The 12,817-nt window shown below is 33.8% G+C and overlaps 1 protein-coding gene across 1 annotated transcript in view; it reads left to right on the forward strand.

Annotated features, from left to right (window-relative positions):
• The first annotated feature begins 4,858 nt into the window (after positions 1-4,858).
• LOC131161348 (DEAD-box ATP-dependent RNA helicase 10) overlaps positions 4,859-12,817 on the forward strand; it is a 40,964-nt gene continuing 33,005 nt past the window's right edge. The window contains exons 1-5 of the mRNA XM_058117053.1: positions 4,859-4,995; positions 5,172-5,321; positions 5,744-5,873; positions 6,039-6,108; positions 8,884-8,946. Coding sequence (XP_057973036.1) covers positions 5,186-5,321; positions 5,744-5,873; positions 6,039-6,108; positions 8,884-8,946 — 399 coding nt within the window. The 5' untranslated portion in view covers positions 4,859-4,995; positions 5,172-5,185. The remainder of the gene's footprint in view (positions 4,996-5,171; positions 5,322-5,743; positions 5,874-6,038; positions 6,109-8,883; positions 8,947-12,817) is intronic.

Genomic DNA, 12,817 nt, shown 5'->3' on the forward strand with positions numbered 1-12,817 from the left:
AGATTCACTATGTCTCAATCCTCATTCAAATTTTGGATGTGTATCATCAATGCAATCTTTAATTTAACATTATGAACATATATATATATATATATATATATCTTTCATGTTTGGCCATCAATTAAGGAAAGTGACAGAAAATAAAACATAATTTTTTATTTTATTTTATTTTCATTTCTTCAAATAAAATCCTCAACCCAAATAAATTTTTATTCCTTAAAATTTGTTAGATTCATATATTTTAATGTATTTTTTTTGCAAAATAGTGGCATTCCATTTTGTTGTTGTATTTATTTACTGTCAAACAAGAGAATGGAAGTGAGAATGGAATGTCCATTCCATATTAATTGGAATTGTATGTTTGCATCCAAATAATGGAATGTGAGAATGCTCATCCCATTCTATTCTCTATTCCATTTCATTACTTCTTCATTTCATTGCTACGTACCAAACATAGCATTAACCTAGTGACTGACTATAGATACAATTCCAAAATGAAATTATGTATGTACTACAATGTAAGTGATTATACCCGAAGGTGGTATTTATATTATACAGTCAAAACATACACAATCTCGTTAAGGTCTTACACAATATGGGAGTGTGGTTGCTAGATGTGGTCAACATGCTTATTTTATGGATTGGTCCAAGCATCTACTCAAGACGCTTAAACTTCAAAGAAGCTCATCCCAAATAAAATGAAATGTCTAGATAAAAAACAAAATGCGATTGGACAAAAATATTTCTAATGATTTGAGCATCCATCAAGATGCATACACTTCACAGAAATTAATCAAGACTATAATATTAAAATGTCTCTAAAACACATCATAATGAAACTAAGAAACAAAATGTCTTAGCCCCCATGGGCATGGTACAGTGGAAAGGCATCAACATATAAGAATGAGCATTGGGGGTTCAATTTTTAGTAGATACACAATGTGTGTCTTGGGTTTAGGATTGACCAAACGTCCACCTGGTGCATGGAAGCCGTGTCCGCATCCGGACTTTACCCTGATCAGTGAGATCTAGGGGCGAGGACATTGATTTGTGGATTTGGTGCTGCACCGGGGGGGTCTGAAGGGCTCGTCGGTGGCTGGAGTTCCCACGTCATCAGAAGAAAAAAAAGAAGAAACAAAATGTCTTAATACTTTCAAAATGAAGTCAGATCAAAATGCCTTAACAATTTATAATGTGATCATAATCATATTTACATAAGTGCATGCATAGCACAATAAATAACAATAAAATTGATAAATCCACATAATTCTTGAGAATGACATAATTACCAAAAAACAAAGTTTGCATATGCCAAATGATGTACTCCCACCAACCAAAAAACATTAATGGGATTGAATTAAACATATACTAGTTACATGTTAGTCGAATAGTGATTATTTGCTTGGTTGGAATGTGCTATATTAATCATGAATCTTCTCTTTAACAAACAAAAACTTTATGTCTATGTTTTGAGCATGAAAGAACTCTTGTTATTCTGAGAGAGGTTAACAGCAATAGTATTGTCACAATATAACAATGACACTCTTGCAATGGAATCAACAACACAAAGTCGTGTGATAAAATTGTACCAAAATATATGACATGTAGCCTCCTAGCAAGCCATAAAGTCTACCTCCATAGTTATGATAGTTGTATGATTTTGTTTAAAACTATTCCAAGACATAATTCTTACCATAAAAACATAACATGAATTTTTTTATACCTCAAATAGAAGGGGCATCATAAAAATCCTTCATATCAAATTGTCATGACAATATTTGTTTTGTTTCATCCAAAAGACTACCATTATTGTTGGCAAACAATATATCATCAAAATTGAGTACAAAAATTACAAATACACGATCTTGATCTACTATGCAACAACAATTTGCTCTACTAATGATGTCACCATTTCTAAATGTAGAATTGAAAGTATTGTAGCAACAACATGTTCCTCTCAATAAGTCAATACTACATGACTATGAATTTACACTAAGATATCGTTTCAATGAAAATAGCTAGATCTGACTCAATCACTCTAATAGAGTGGGAAAAACAACAAAATTGGGAACTAGTGTAATAACTACTAACGCTTTAAGATCAAGCTTCTTTACTCGTGGCTTGTACGGTCTCACTTTAGTTTTTCCGCCCTAAAAAAAAAAAAAAAAGCCTCAAAACTAGGTTTCTTACTTGATCAAATCGTAGTTGTGCTAGACACTTGATTCTAAGTTTATAGATCAATCTTCAATGTACTACCCAATAGAATTTTTGGCAATTTTAAGTGAATAATTATGCATCTTGCCTTATCTATAAAAGTGTTATTCCAATGCTCTAGGTAGTTCCAATCACGGTATATTGGACTTCTATACCACTTTTTCTAGAGGAACTTAGCAAAATGTTCAGGTTTCTACTAGTCTTATCATACTTTCCATAATACTATCATCCTTTGGTTGATCTCACAATCTTGATGCTCTTCCTTATATTAACCTCAACTATGGCTTTGAATGCCATAGGTGATAAAGGTGAGTCAGATTTTTCATAAACTAGTTCAACAAAGTCATAACTGAAAAAGTCATCAATAAAGGTGAAAAATTATCTATTACCATCCAACATGAGTGAGTGTACCATTAATATATATATGAATTAATGTTAGAATATGTTGACTTCTGCTAGCTCTTTTGTTTCTAGCCCTACATGTAAGTTTTCCTTTTATATAGTCAACACAAATTCCAAAAATAAAATAAAAAAGTCTAAATAATCTAGAACACCCCTCCTTAATCAATACTCCCATTATCTCTCTTGAAACGTGCCTAGCCATTTGTGCCATAATATAGAAAATTTATCATTTAATTTACCATTCTTACAACCAACAATAACATTCATCACGGAGAAAGAAAAAATTTAAAAAACACAAGATCCAAATTAACTTTCTATAAACCAACATAAAGAGATCCAGAACCAATCACAAAAAAGTTGAAGCTCAAAACAACTTTTTTATCACTAAAATGAAAAGAGTGATTATACTAGTCTAAAAGTGAAATGGAAATCAAATTCCTCTTTTTGGAGGGTATATAAGTAGTTGTGATACTCTGTAAAAGAAAGACTTAAAATGATTAGATGTTACTATCCATATCAACAAGATGCATATTTCTTTTCAGAAACCTTCCCCTAAGAACTCTATGATTAAGCGTGCTTGACTTGGAGTAATCTTAGGATGGGTGACATTTTGGGAAGTTTTCTCATGAAGTGTGTGAGTGAGGACAAAAAACACTGAAAAAAACACATGTTGGTCTATGGGGCTAGTCATTAGTCCGATAAGGTTCGTTTCCCTATTGTCTAGTCCAGGTAGAGGAGGAGAGACGCAGTACTCCCTGATAGACCTAGGTTGGGACGTTACAGTAGCGCTCTTTAATTCTAATACATGACCAAAAACTAACTAAATCCTAAAAATTCCCATCTACTTTTATTTTGACATTAACTTCATTTCCCATGCTTATTTTCAACACCTTATTTTGAATCTATTGGCTTTTAAATTCCCATAAGAATTTCATAAGATTAATTATAGTGTGAGTATCCAACGACCAATAGTTTGAAGGTACATTAAAAATGTTTACTCATTATAGTTAAATCTAGAGGGTGCCTTCTTTCATACAAATTCTTGAATTTCAAATAGTTGACGTTATTATGCTCGACAAAAATTGCATTTCCTCTCAAAGCCATATGCCTTGAGGAGGTTTCTCATAATCTTTCTTTTTCTTTGGAGCTCAATAATTACTCCTATAATTCTTGTCAAATTTTTTCTTCTCACCAATGAGAAACAACCTAAACATGGTTCATTTTGCCTTTCCTCATAATATGTTCCTCTTGACTACAATTCCAATCATTAATTTACTACTTCATTCATCTACAACTCTAATCATTTAAATCTTTAGTTTACTAATTCATTAGTTCACAAAAGCACATTAAAATTTTATTTTAACTAAGCATTCCAAATAGTTATTATAAAATATAGTATAAAATAATAAAATTAGTGTGAAAATTGCCACATGATAGATGGAGTGTTCTGTCATTTTTTTATTTCAATACAATGCTTTGAAAATATACACAAAAAATAACCTTTTCATACGAAGTGAAAAGTTATTTCAATACAATGTTTTGAAAATATTTAAATTGTGCCAAATATTTTTTTTTTATTTTTTTATTTTAAAAAATTATAAATATCATGACTTATTTTTTTAAGATTCACACTGAAAAAAAAGAAATAAAGAGTTTGTTTAGTTATATATAATAATTTTTTTATTTTTATTTTTACATTTCAAACTAATTAAGCAAGAAAACTTATTTTTTTTAATTTTTTAAAATATATAAGCTAGTATATGAAATTATGAATTTTTGGATTTGAATATACAATTTGTATAAATTTAAAAGAAATTCAAGTACATAATCTAAAAAAATAGAGTTTAAAAATCAAATTTCACAGTGCGAAAAATAAAAAGGTTAGAAATTTAGAAAATAAAAAAAATATTTTTAAAATTATATATATAAATTTAAAAAATTAACAAACACAATGATATTTTTATAATTATATAATTAGAAATAAACAATAAAAATAAATAATGTTAATTTTATTATTATTTATTTTATATTAAATTGGAAAGTTAACTATATTTTCATTTTTCTAAAAATTAGAATTCAAAAAATAATAAAATTAAAACGAAAAAATAATTTTGACTAAATTTCCTGTTTTAATAAAATAGAAAACAAATTAATTGCTCATATATATTTTTTATTTTAGCAAATTTGTTTTTAAAAAAAAAGGAGAATTCAAATGCGGCTGAAGTCCTAAAGCCCATTGGACTCGATCGTTTAAGGGCTTAAGAGCTCGATGCTTTCAGGTTTCGCTCTTTCCGCTGCGACCAACTCCTCTCCTCGCTCTTTTCTGCCGGCGGCCACCGCCTCCTCTCCTCTCTCTTTTGTGCCGGCGGCCACCGTCTGGTCTCTCTCTCTCTCTCTCTCTCTCATGCCCATTGGGCTTGGGGACTTCATTCAATTAAAGGCCACATTCCTTTTTTTGTGCATTGATTTTGCGCTTTGAACGAATATTTTTTTGGATAATTATCTTTTTCCGGTTATAAGTTTGAATCTCATGGTGCGTTTATATTCTTTTGTAGAGGAATTGCTTATAATGGCGGATGAAGTTGAAGAATCGAAGTCATTTAAAGCGTTGGGAATCTGTGAGCAGTTGGTGGAGGCTTGCCATAATTTGGGTTGGAGAAACCCATCCAAGATTCAGGCTGAAGCAATTCCTCATGCACTTGAGGGTACATTGATTTATTTCTCTTATGCTTGAAGCATCTTTTCAGTTGATTTCGTGCTTTACAGGCAGTTTTTCTGGATACTTATTTTTTGTATTGATCAATGAATTTGAGTTGACACAAAATTTGGATTAAAAAAAAAGGTTGTAATTTGGAGTATTTTTCCAAATTCAGGGGATTTCGGAGTTGAGAAATAAATGTTTGTTTACTTTATTATTAATTCAACTTAAACTTCTTGATTAATTTAAATTTTAGTCATAAGTTTGGTCTAATAAGAAAATTTATGAATATAGACTGTTCAAGTTTTGTAAAAATTAAAAGCTTATTTGAGTTTGGATTTATAATGCCTTTCTAAGTTGAATTTTTAGTTCATGGCTTGAAAACCATGATTTGACATGCTGATCTACTTTATTGATTTTTGTATTTAGGGAAGGACTTGATTGGGCTGGCACAGACGGGATCTGGAAAAACTGGCGCTTTTGCTCTTCCTATACTTCAAGCTTTGTTAGAAGCTACACGTCCACATGCATTCTTTGCATGTGTGCTCTCTCCAACACGGTATGTTCTCTGATTTGTTGGCTTACTTTTTTGTAAAAAAAGCTAGTCAATTGAGCTTCTTTTGGCATAGGCAAAAGTTTATTCAAGTTTTTCCTTTTATAATTTTTATTTTTATTTTTATTATTTTGCTGTATTCTCTCTCCTACACCCTTGCTCAAACTCCAGGGAACTTGCAATTCAGATTGCTGAACAATTTGAAGCTTTGGGATGTGGAATTGGTTTAAAGTGTGCAGTGGTGAGTTTTTGCTAATTAGTTTGAAATTAAAGTCTGAGCTTTACTCCTTATTAAATATTGGTCAAAGGCTAGCACCTAGAGGCATTATTTTATAGGCACAAAATCGGCTAAAGGATGCAAAAGTGGTGTCAGTTTCACTATTGGGAGGGTTATGTAAAAAAAGAAGCAAATAGAACCATGAGGAAGCCACATTCCCTAAAAGTTTGACCAAGAATCAAAAGAAGAAAGTGATAGAATATTGCATCCAAATGCTTCATGATAAGTAGGACTTAGACATATTTTAATTATGGGATAGGAAATGATGGAATACTTATAAATAGTGATGGTCAAAAAGTACCTACAATGATCTATTTCAATAATTAGAATCCATAAAGATGGAGGAATGGAAGATGATAGCACATAGGATTAAACTAGGTTGGTTGAAATGGAAAAGCATTTCTGGGAGATTATGTGTTTGTAGATTGCTTATCAGTTGAAGGGGGAGCTCTATTGGATGATTATAATTCTGGTCATTTTGTATGGATATAGGCAATTAAGAAAACATATGTTTAGAAATTAGGGAATTAAATTTAAATGAAATGAAATGTTGAGATGGATGAAGGGCATTTCTAAAATTTTTCTATGACTTCCAAAAATTTGCTTGATTGTACTGAGATGGAAAAGAGGAGTTAGTTTTGTCTTTGCACAAATTTGCTTGAAATTTATAGAGTGCTAGCAATTTTCTAGACTTCTTGGAATATTGTATATATTGAAGAGATGTGGATGATATTTTCCTCATTTTTTATAGGCTTTCCTTTTTGGATGATTTCTTCCTTTTATGCTTCATTCGGGGATGGGATTTTTGAAGACTTCCATTTTCGTAGTCCTTTAATCATAGGGAGGTGTTGAAGCCTTCTTCTCTGTAGTGTTTGTTGGAAGATAGTTGTCCTTCTAGGAGGAGTGACTATTGGTCGTGGGTTCTTGACTATTTAGGGGGATACTGCCTTTTGAGGCTTTATCTGGATGTAGTTTTGTTATGTTTTTTGAAATTTAAGAATCTGCTCTTACTTGCTTGCTCATCATTCTTTATCATAGAGGGTCAGGAACAAATTACTTGGAGTTTTTAGAGAGAGTTGGGTTTGCCTGAAGTTGATAGAGGAGTTGTTATCTATTTTGTTTAAAGATTTTGGAAAGAGTAGAGATGGTTTTCCACTTTGTGAAGGCGTGGGTTTTTCGTTGTCTTGTGGGGCATTTTGTTGGAGAGGAATGCATGTATTTTTCTCTGGGCAGAGGCTATCTGGCGCTTTGATGCAGGATAGGATTCAGTATTTAGCTTTCCCAGCTGGTTGCTTTAAAGTGGTATCCTTTTGATGTTTTTTCTGCTCTTTTTTTTTTTCCAAGGATGATTTTTATGCTTCTTATTGTATTTTCTATTCTCTTTTGATAAAATTTATTCTTTTTCTCATTCACATTTTTCGGCCAATTCACACGATCCAGGGTATTTTCCTCAGTTAGCTTAAGAGCTATTAGATTCTTTCTCACTACCTTATTCCAAGTTATTTTAGGTCTACCTCTAACACTTCATTGCAATCTATATTTATATTTAATCAGTAAATGTGTTTTATTAACTGTTGTGCAGTGAAAATAATTTTTTTGATCAGTAAAATGAAAATTGATTAAAAGGGCAAGTCCCAGTACAAGAAAAGAGTTTGTAAGATAAAAAAATGTTAAATCAGATATGACACAAGGGAATCCAAAAAAAAGTCTTTCTGGCGTATAGAGTCTGCTAAACCAAAGCTCTTGTGTTAATTTCTCTGCACAGAACTCAAAAAAGTTTTCATTGAGGTAAACAAGTATTTTTCCTCTCACTGTTCATAGAATTACCCTTCTGGGCTCAGTTCTCCTTTTCTACTTTATCAGCTGTAGCTCTGTGCTGGCTAGTCAGAGCAGTGGCCAGGTTCCACAGATTTCTTGTCCAGGGGCAGTGAAGCAAAATGTGGTCCACAGATATAGCATAATTTTTGCATTAGAAGCATCTGTTAACCAAAGCATACCCTTTTTTATCTGGAGGTTATTAACAGTGAGAATCTTCTGCAAAGTTGCCTCTCAAACAAAAAAAGCAACTTTGGTTGGTGCTAGAGTTTTCCATATAGCCTTCCTGAGGAAGCAGTGCTGGGTTCAAGTCTCATTATCTGTGTTTACCCCCATTATGCCTATGAGTGATTGTGTTTCTGTGAGTGGTTATGCATCTTCCTACATACTTATATTGTTTTTGGAAACATGGATTGTGGGAATATTGAGTTTTGTCCAATGCCACGCAATACCAATCTGGGCCCCAATTTCATACTCTCAAAACAGCTTTATATTGCTAATATACATGTTAATTCTTTTTAGCAGACAAACCTTTACTTTCTAAGAAGTAAACCTTCATTCTAAATTTGTATATCTTGCTCTTACTAATTGTAATGTGCTGCTGGACTTGCTACGTCCACGTCCCATTTTGGGCTCTATTTAGCAGTGACTGCATGCCTTAAAGCTCAAGTAATAGACAAGTTTGACACCTAGATGCATATCCACACTTCACACTCCTACTTGAGTCTAAGCAATATAGGTACAAGTGATGCAGGCAATTGGTAACTTTGAGGGAGGTAAGTTCTTGGTCATATAAGTTTAGAAAGGAAAATCACTATGGAATGACTGTATAGAGGTTGGAATTTCACATTCAGTTGCTTTTGCTGTTGATAATTTTTACCTGGGTTAGATGTTACCATGGAGTGACTGCTAAATTTTCTGTAGGTTGTTGGAGGCGTAGACCATGTTCAACAAGCAATAGCCCTCGCAAAGCGGCCACATATTGTTGTAAGTATTAATTTTTCCACCATTGTTGTTTTTAAACTCTAGAAAAAAAATTTGCGCAGAAATGGGTTTAGACTTTAGAGAATCATTTTATATCTGCTTTTTTCATGTTTGACTATAGTTTACCGTGAGAAGAAACTTTCAATCCTTTCCTTGGTTCTAGCTTCAAAATTTTGTTTAAGTTGTTTATCATGGCTGCAGTTGGTGCTTGGGCTTAAATTCTGTCTTGCCTTAAATTTTAGTTGTCTAATGATATTTTTTCCTTGGTGAATGCACGAGGTCTTAAAAATTTTCCATTCACCCTGTTACAACTTGTCATTGCTAAGTTACGGGAAATGTATGTATGTTATTTACTCAAACAAGAAGGAGTTGGCACTGTTGGAAAGAAACTTCCAGCTAGAAGCACCAAAGATTTTAATACACCTAGAAAACTAGAGGTGTTTCAGCTAAGATAGTCAAACTTGGATGTATAAAGATTGGGGCCTTGTTTACTGAATCGTCTTCCTTAGGAGTAGAGAGTTTTCGCGACTCCTGGATTGTATTTTAGGAAAACAAAAGACTAGTTTCTATCATTAAGGATGCAGAGATGGAAAAGGAAGGGGATGTTTTGAGTGTGTAGGGTGGAGGGGCAAAGTAAGATTTCAAGATGAGGGTTATTAACTTGAATGTTCGGTAGTTGTGGGGATTCTTTAACCGTCATAAAATTAAGTAGGTTATTTGCAAGGCATATTGTAATATTGTTATGTTATTGAAATCTAAAGTAGAAGATATGGATGGTTTATTAATTATTAGTATTTGGGACTCTTGGTTTAAGGATACATGTTAGATGTTGAGGCAGCAGTCTGTGGCGTTTTACTTCAGTTTATGGGCTTACTGTCTAACGCTTATGGAGGTTTTTGTGCGAGAAACTATTTGCAATGTATGGTTTATGTTCTTCTAATTGGTGTTAAGGGGGAAATTTTAATGTTATTTGAACCTTTGATGAGAAGTTGGTGATTGTTGGATTATGACCAACTTGAAGGGTTTTGATATGTTTATTGGAGCGTGTGATCTGGATAATGCCCCTCTTTCAGTCTTTCTTATTCACAGTTCACTTGGTTTGTTTGTGATGGTAGGTCTATTTCTTCCTCTATTTGTAGATTATTGTTCACTACAAAATGGGGGGATTCTTTTATTTGTTTGACTTAGGAGGTGTTCCCTAGAGTAGATTCAGGCTTCACTCCATTGTCCTTATTGCTTGAGTCTGGTTTGGTGCAATGGGGACTTACTCCTTTTTGGTTTTTGAACACGTGGTTGAATTATTCTGGTTTTAATAGTTTGGTTAAGGAGTGGTAAGAATGGGAGTTTGAAGTATGAGAAAAAGAGAAACTTAAAAATGTGGAATGCAGAGGTATTTGGTGATGCACGACCTAAAGAAAGAGAAATTTTACGGGAGATAGGCATGTCAAATTGGTTAAAGGAGGTGGGTTCTCTCTCGGAGGATTTATCTTATAGAGCAACTTGATTGTTGAATGAATTTGAAGAAGTTCTTATGTGAGAGGAGGCTAGTTGGAACCTTGGAGGTTTGAGACTAGAATGAAATGGGATAAGGATGGAGATTGTAACACAAGCCTTTCCATATGGTGGTTAGCGGTCAAAGCAGGGATTTTATTAAAGAACTGAAGAATGATGTAGGTGAGGTGACTAAGAACCTTGAATTAATTACTGAGATGATCACTCACTTTTATCGGTATTTGTTTTTAGAAGAGGAAAAGGTTGGGTGGATCCATGATTGAGGGTTTGGATTGATATCAAGTCTCTGAGGGTAAAAACTTCTTGGTTAGACCTAAGGACCTTTTTGAGGAAGATGGTTTTACTCTGACTGCCTACAGAGGCCTTTCGAGGAAGATGGGTTTGGAAGAGCTATGTTTGAAATGAAGAGAGATTAAGCCACTGGGCTGTGTGAATTTACAATAACATTTATTTTTTCAAGATCACTAGGACTTTTTGAAGGATAAACTTTAAAATTGTTTTAGTAATTTTTTTTGGCAACGCTGTTGCGGGTAGGAGTATTAATTTCACATTTATTACACTTGTTCCTGAGAAGGATTGTTCCACGAGGGTTAGGGATTTTCAGCTGATTAGTTTGGTGACAAGCGTGTATGAAATTCTGATCAAAGTTCTCTCTAATAGGTTGGCTAGAGTACTAAGGGATGCTTTCTCAAATTGAAAGTGCTTTTATTGGTAGTCATCAGATCTTAGATGAGGGAGGAAAGGCATTGTGTTGAAACTAGATTCTGATAAGGTGTATAAATGTGTTTGTGGGCTTATTGGATATGGTTAGAATGTAAGTTTTTGGTGATGAGATGGAGGAAGTGGATTAGAGGTTGCCTCGCTTCTATTGCTTTTCTTGCTTTCTGTGAATAGAGAGCCAAAGTCTTGGTTTAAAGCATTCACTATGTCCTTTACTGTTCCATTGTAGATGACGCTTTGAGTATGATGATTCTGATGGGAGTATTTAGTGGTTTAGTAGAGGGGATTAGGTTGGGTCATGGGTATATATTCTCTCATGTTTACAGTTTGCAGACGACACATACCTTTTTCTATTGAATGATGTGGATAGCTTTTCTAATGTATTCACCATGCTACAGATTCTTGAGAAACTCTTGGGGCGGAGAATTAACTTTCGAATAGTGGGATGGTGGGAATTGGTTTAGAGTCATATGCTTTCTCTTATTTTGCTTGGATGGTAGTTCGTGGTTAACTTGGACTAGTGCTAGGGTGTTCCTTTTACTGGTAATGCTCCTTCGTCTTTTTTTCTAGACATGGTTTATGGGAAAGTATTGAAGTTAGATGGCTGGAAAGAAGGCCTTATATATATAAACATTAGTGGGCTTATAAAACTAGTCCTCCTTCTATTCCTTTATTTTTTCTCACTGTTTAGGATTCCTGTGATGGTGGGTTGTAGGTTAGTGAAGTTGGTGGAGAATATTTTGTATTCAGGTTTGGGGGATAGGGTAATCTAGTAAATTGTAAGTTGGGAGACAGTTTGTAGGTCTAAGATGGACAGATGGTTGGGTGTCCAAGACATTTCCTTGGCAGGGAAGTGGTTAGGGTGATTTCCTCTTGTAACCTGACCCTCTTTGGCATAATATAATTCCTCATAACTGTGAGCTTCAACAGAATGGTGATGCTAAAGCTGGAGCTATTATTACTTATTCCCCATCCAGGCTTCTTTATGGCTTGAGTCACTAGTTGTTGTGGCTTCCTCACCTCACCTCCTCTCTCCCTACTGCTTGGTGTGGTTCTACCACCCCACTCCCTTCCTCACACCAAGATACACCCAAAAAGGAGGCTTCCTAATAAATGAGGAATCTTATTGAAAGTTTTCTGCTCTAGTTGGAAGTATAGTCTCCCAACCATTTCAAACTTCAAATAGGTGGGCATCACAGTGAATGGTGTGACCTTCAGTAAAATTAGGTTGAACTTTGGTGATAACCTATGCTAAACATGTCTTCTAAATCATTTTTATCATATATGTATTTTGTTGACCTGTTTAAACACGTTTTGACATACAAAAAATGTGCTTATATTAGAATGACATGTAAGACACTTAACACCCAGCAAGATGATGGATAATTCATTCGAAGGTGGGTATTTTTCTGGAAGGGAGGAATCAGGTTAGAGAATCATAGGCAGGAATTTATTTGAGTTCAAATATTATCACTACAGATTTGGGAGTTAATTTTGCATGTTGAGGTATTTTTAGTAATTTATCATCGATGAGGGAATCTCTTGGTTAATTTTATTACGGGTTCAGCTTTAGACCTTTTGGCGTGTAGTGAGCACCTTGATCTTGGAAAGTTGTATCGCAAGGGAAAGAGCAACTTTGTGT

The sequence above is a fragment of the Malania oleifera genome, chromosome 8, assembly GCF_029873635.1.
Source record: "Malania oleifera isolate guangnan ecotype guangnan chromosome 8, ASM2987363v1, whole genome shotgun sequence".
Taxonomy (NCBI): domain Eukaryota; kingdom Viridiplantae; phylum Streptophyta; class Magnoliopsida; order Santalales; family Ximeniaceae; genus Malania; species Malania oleifera.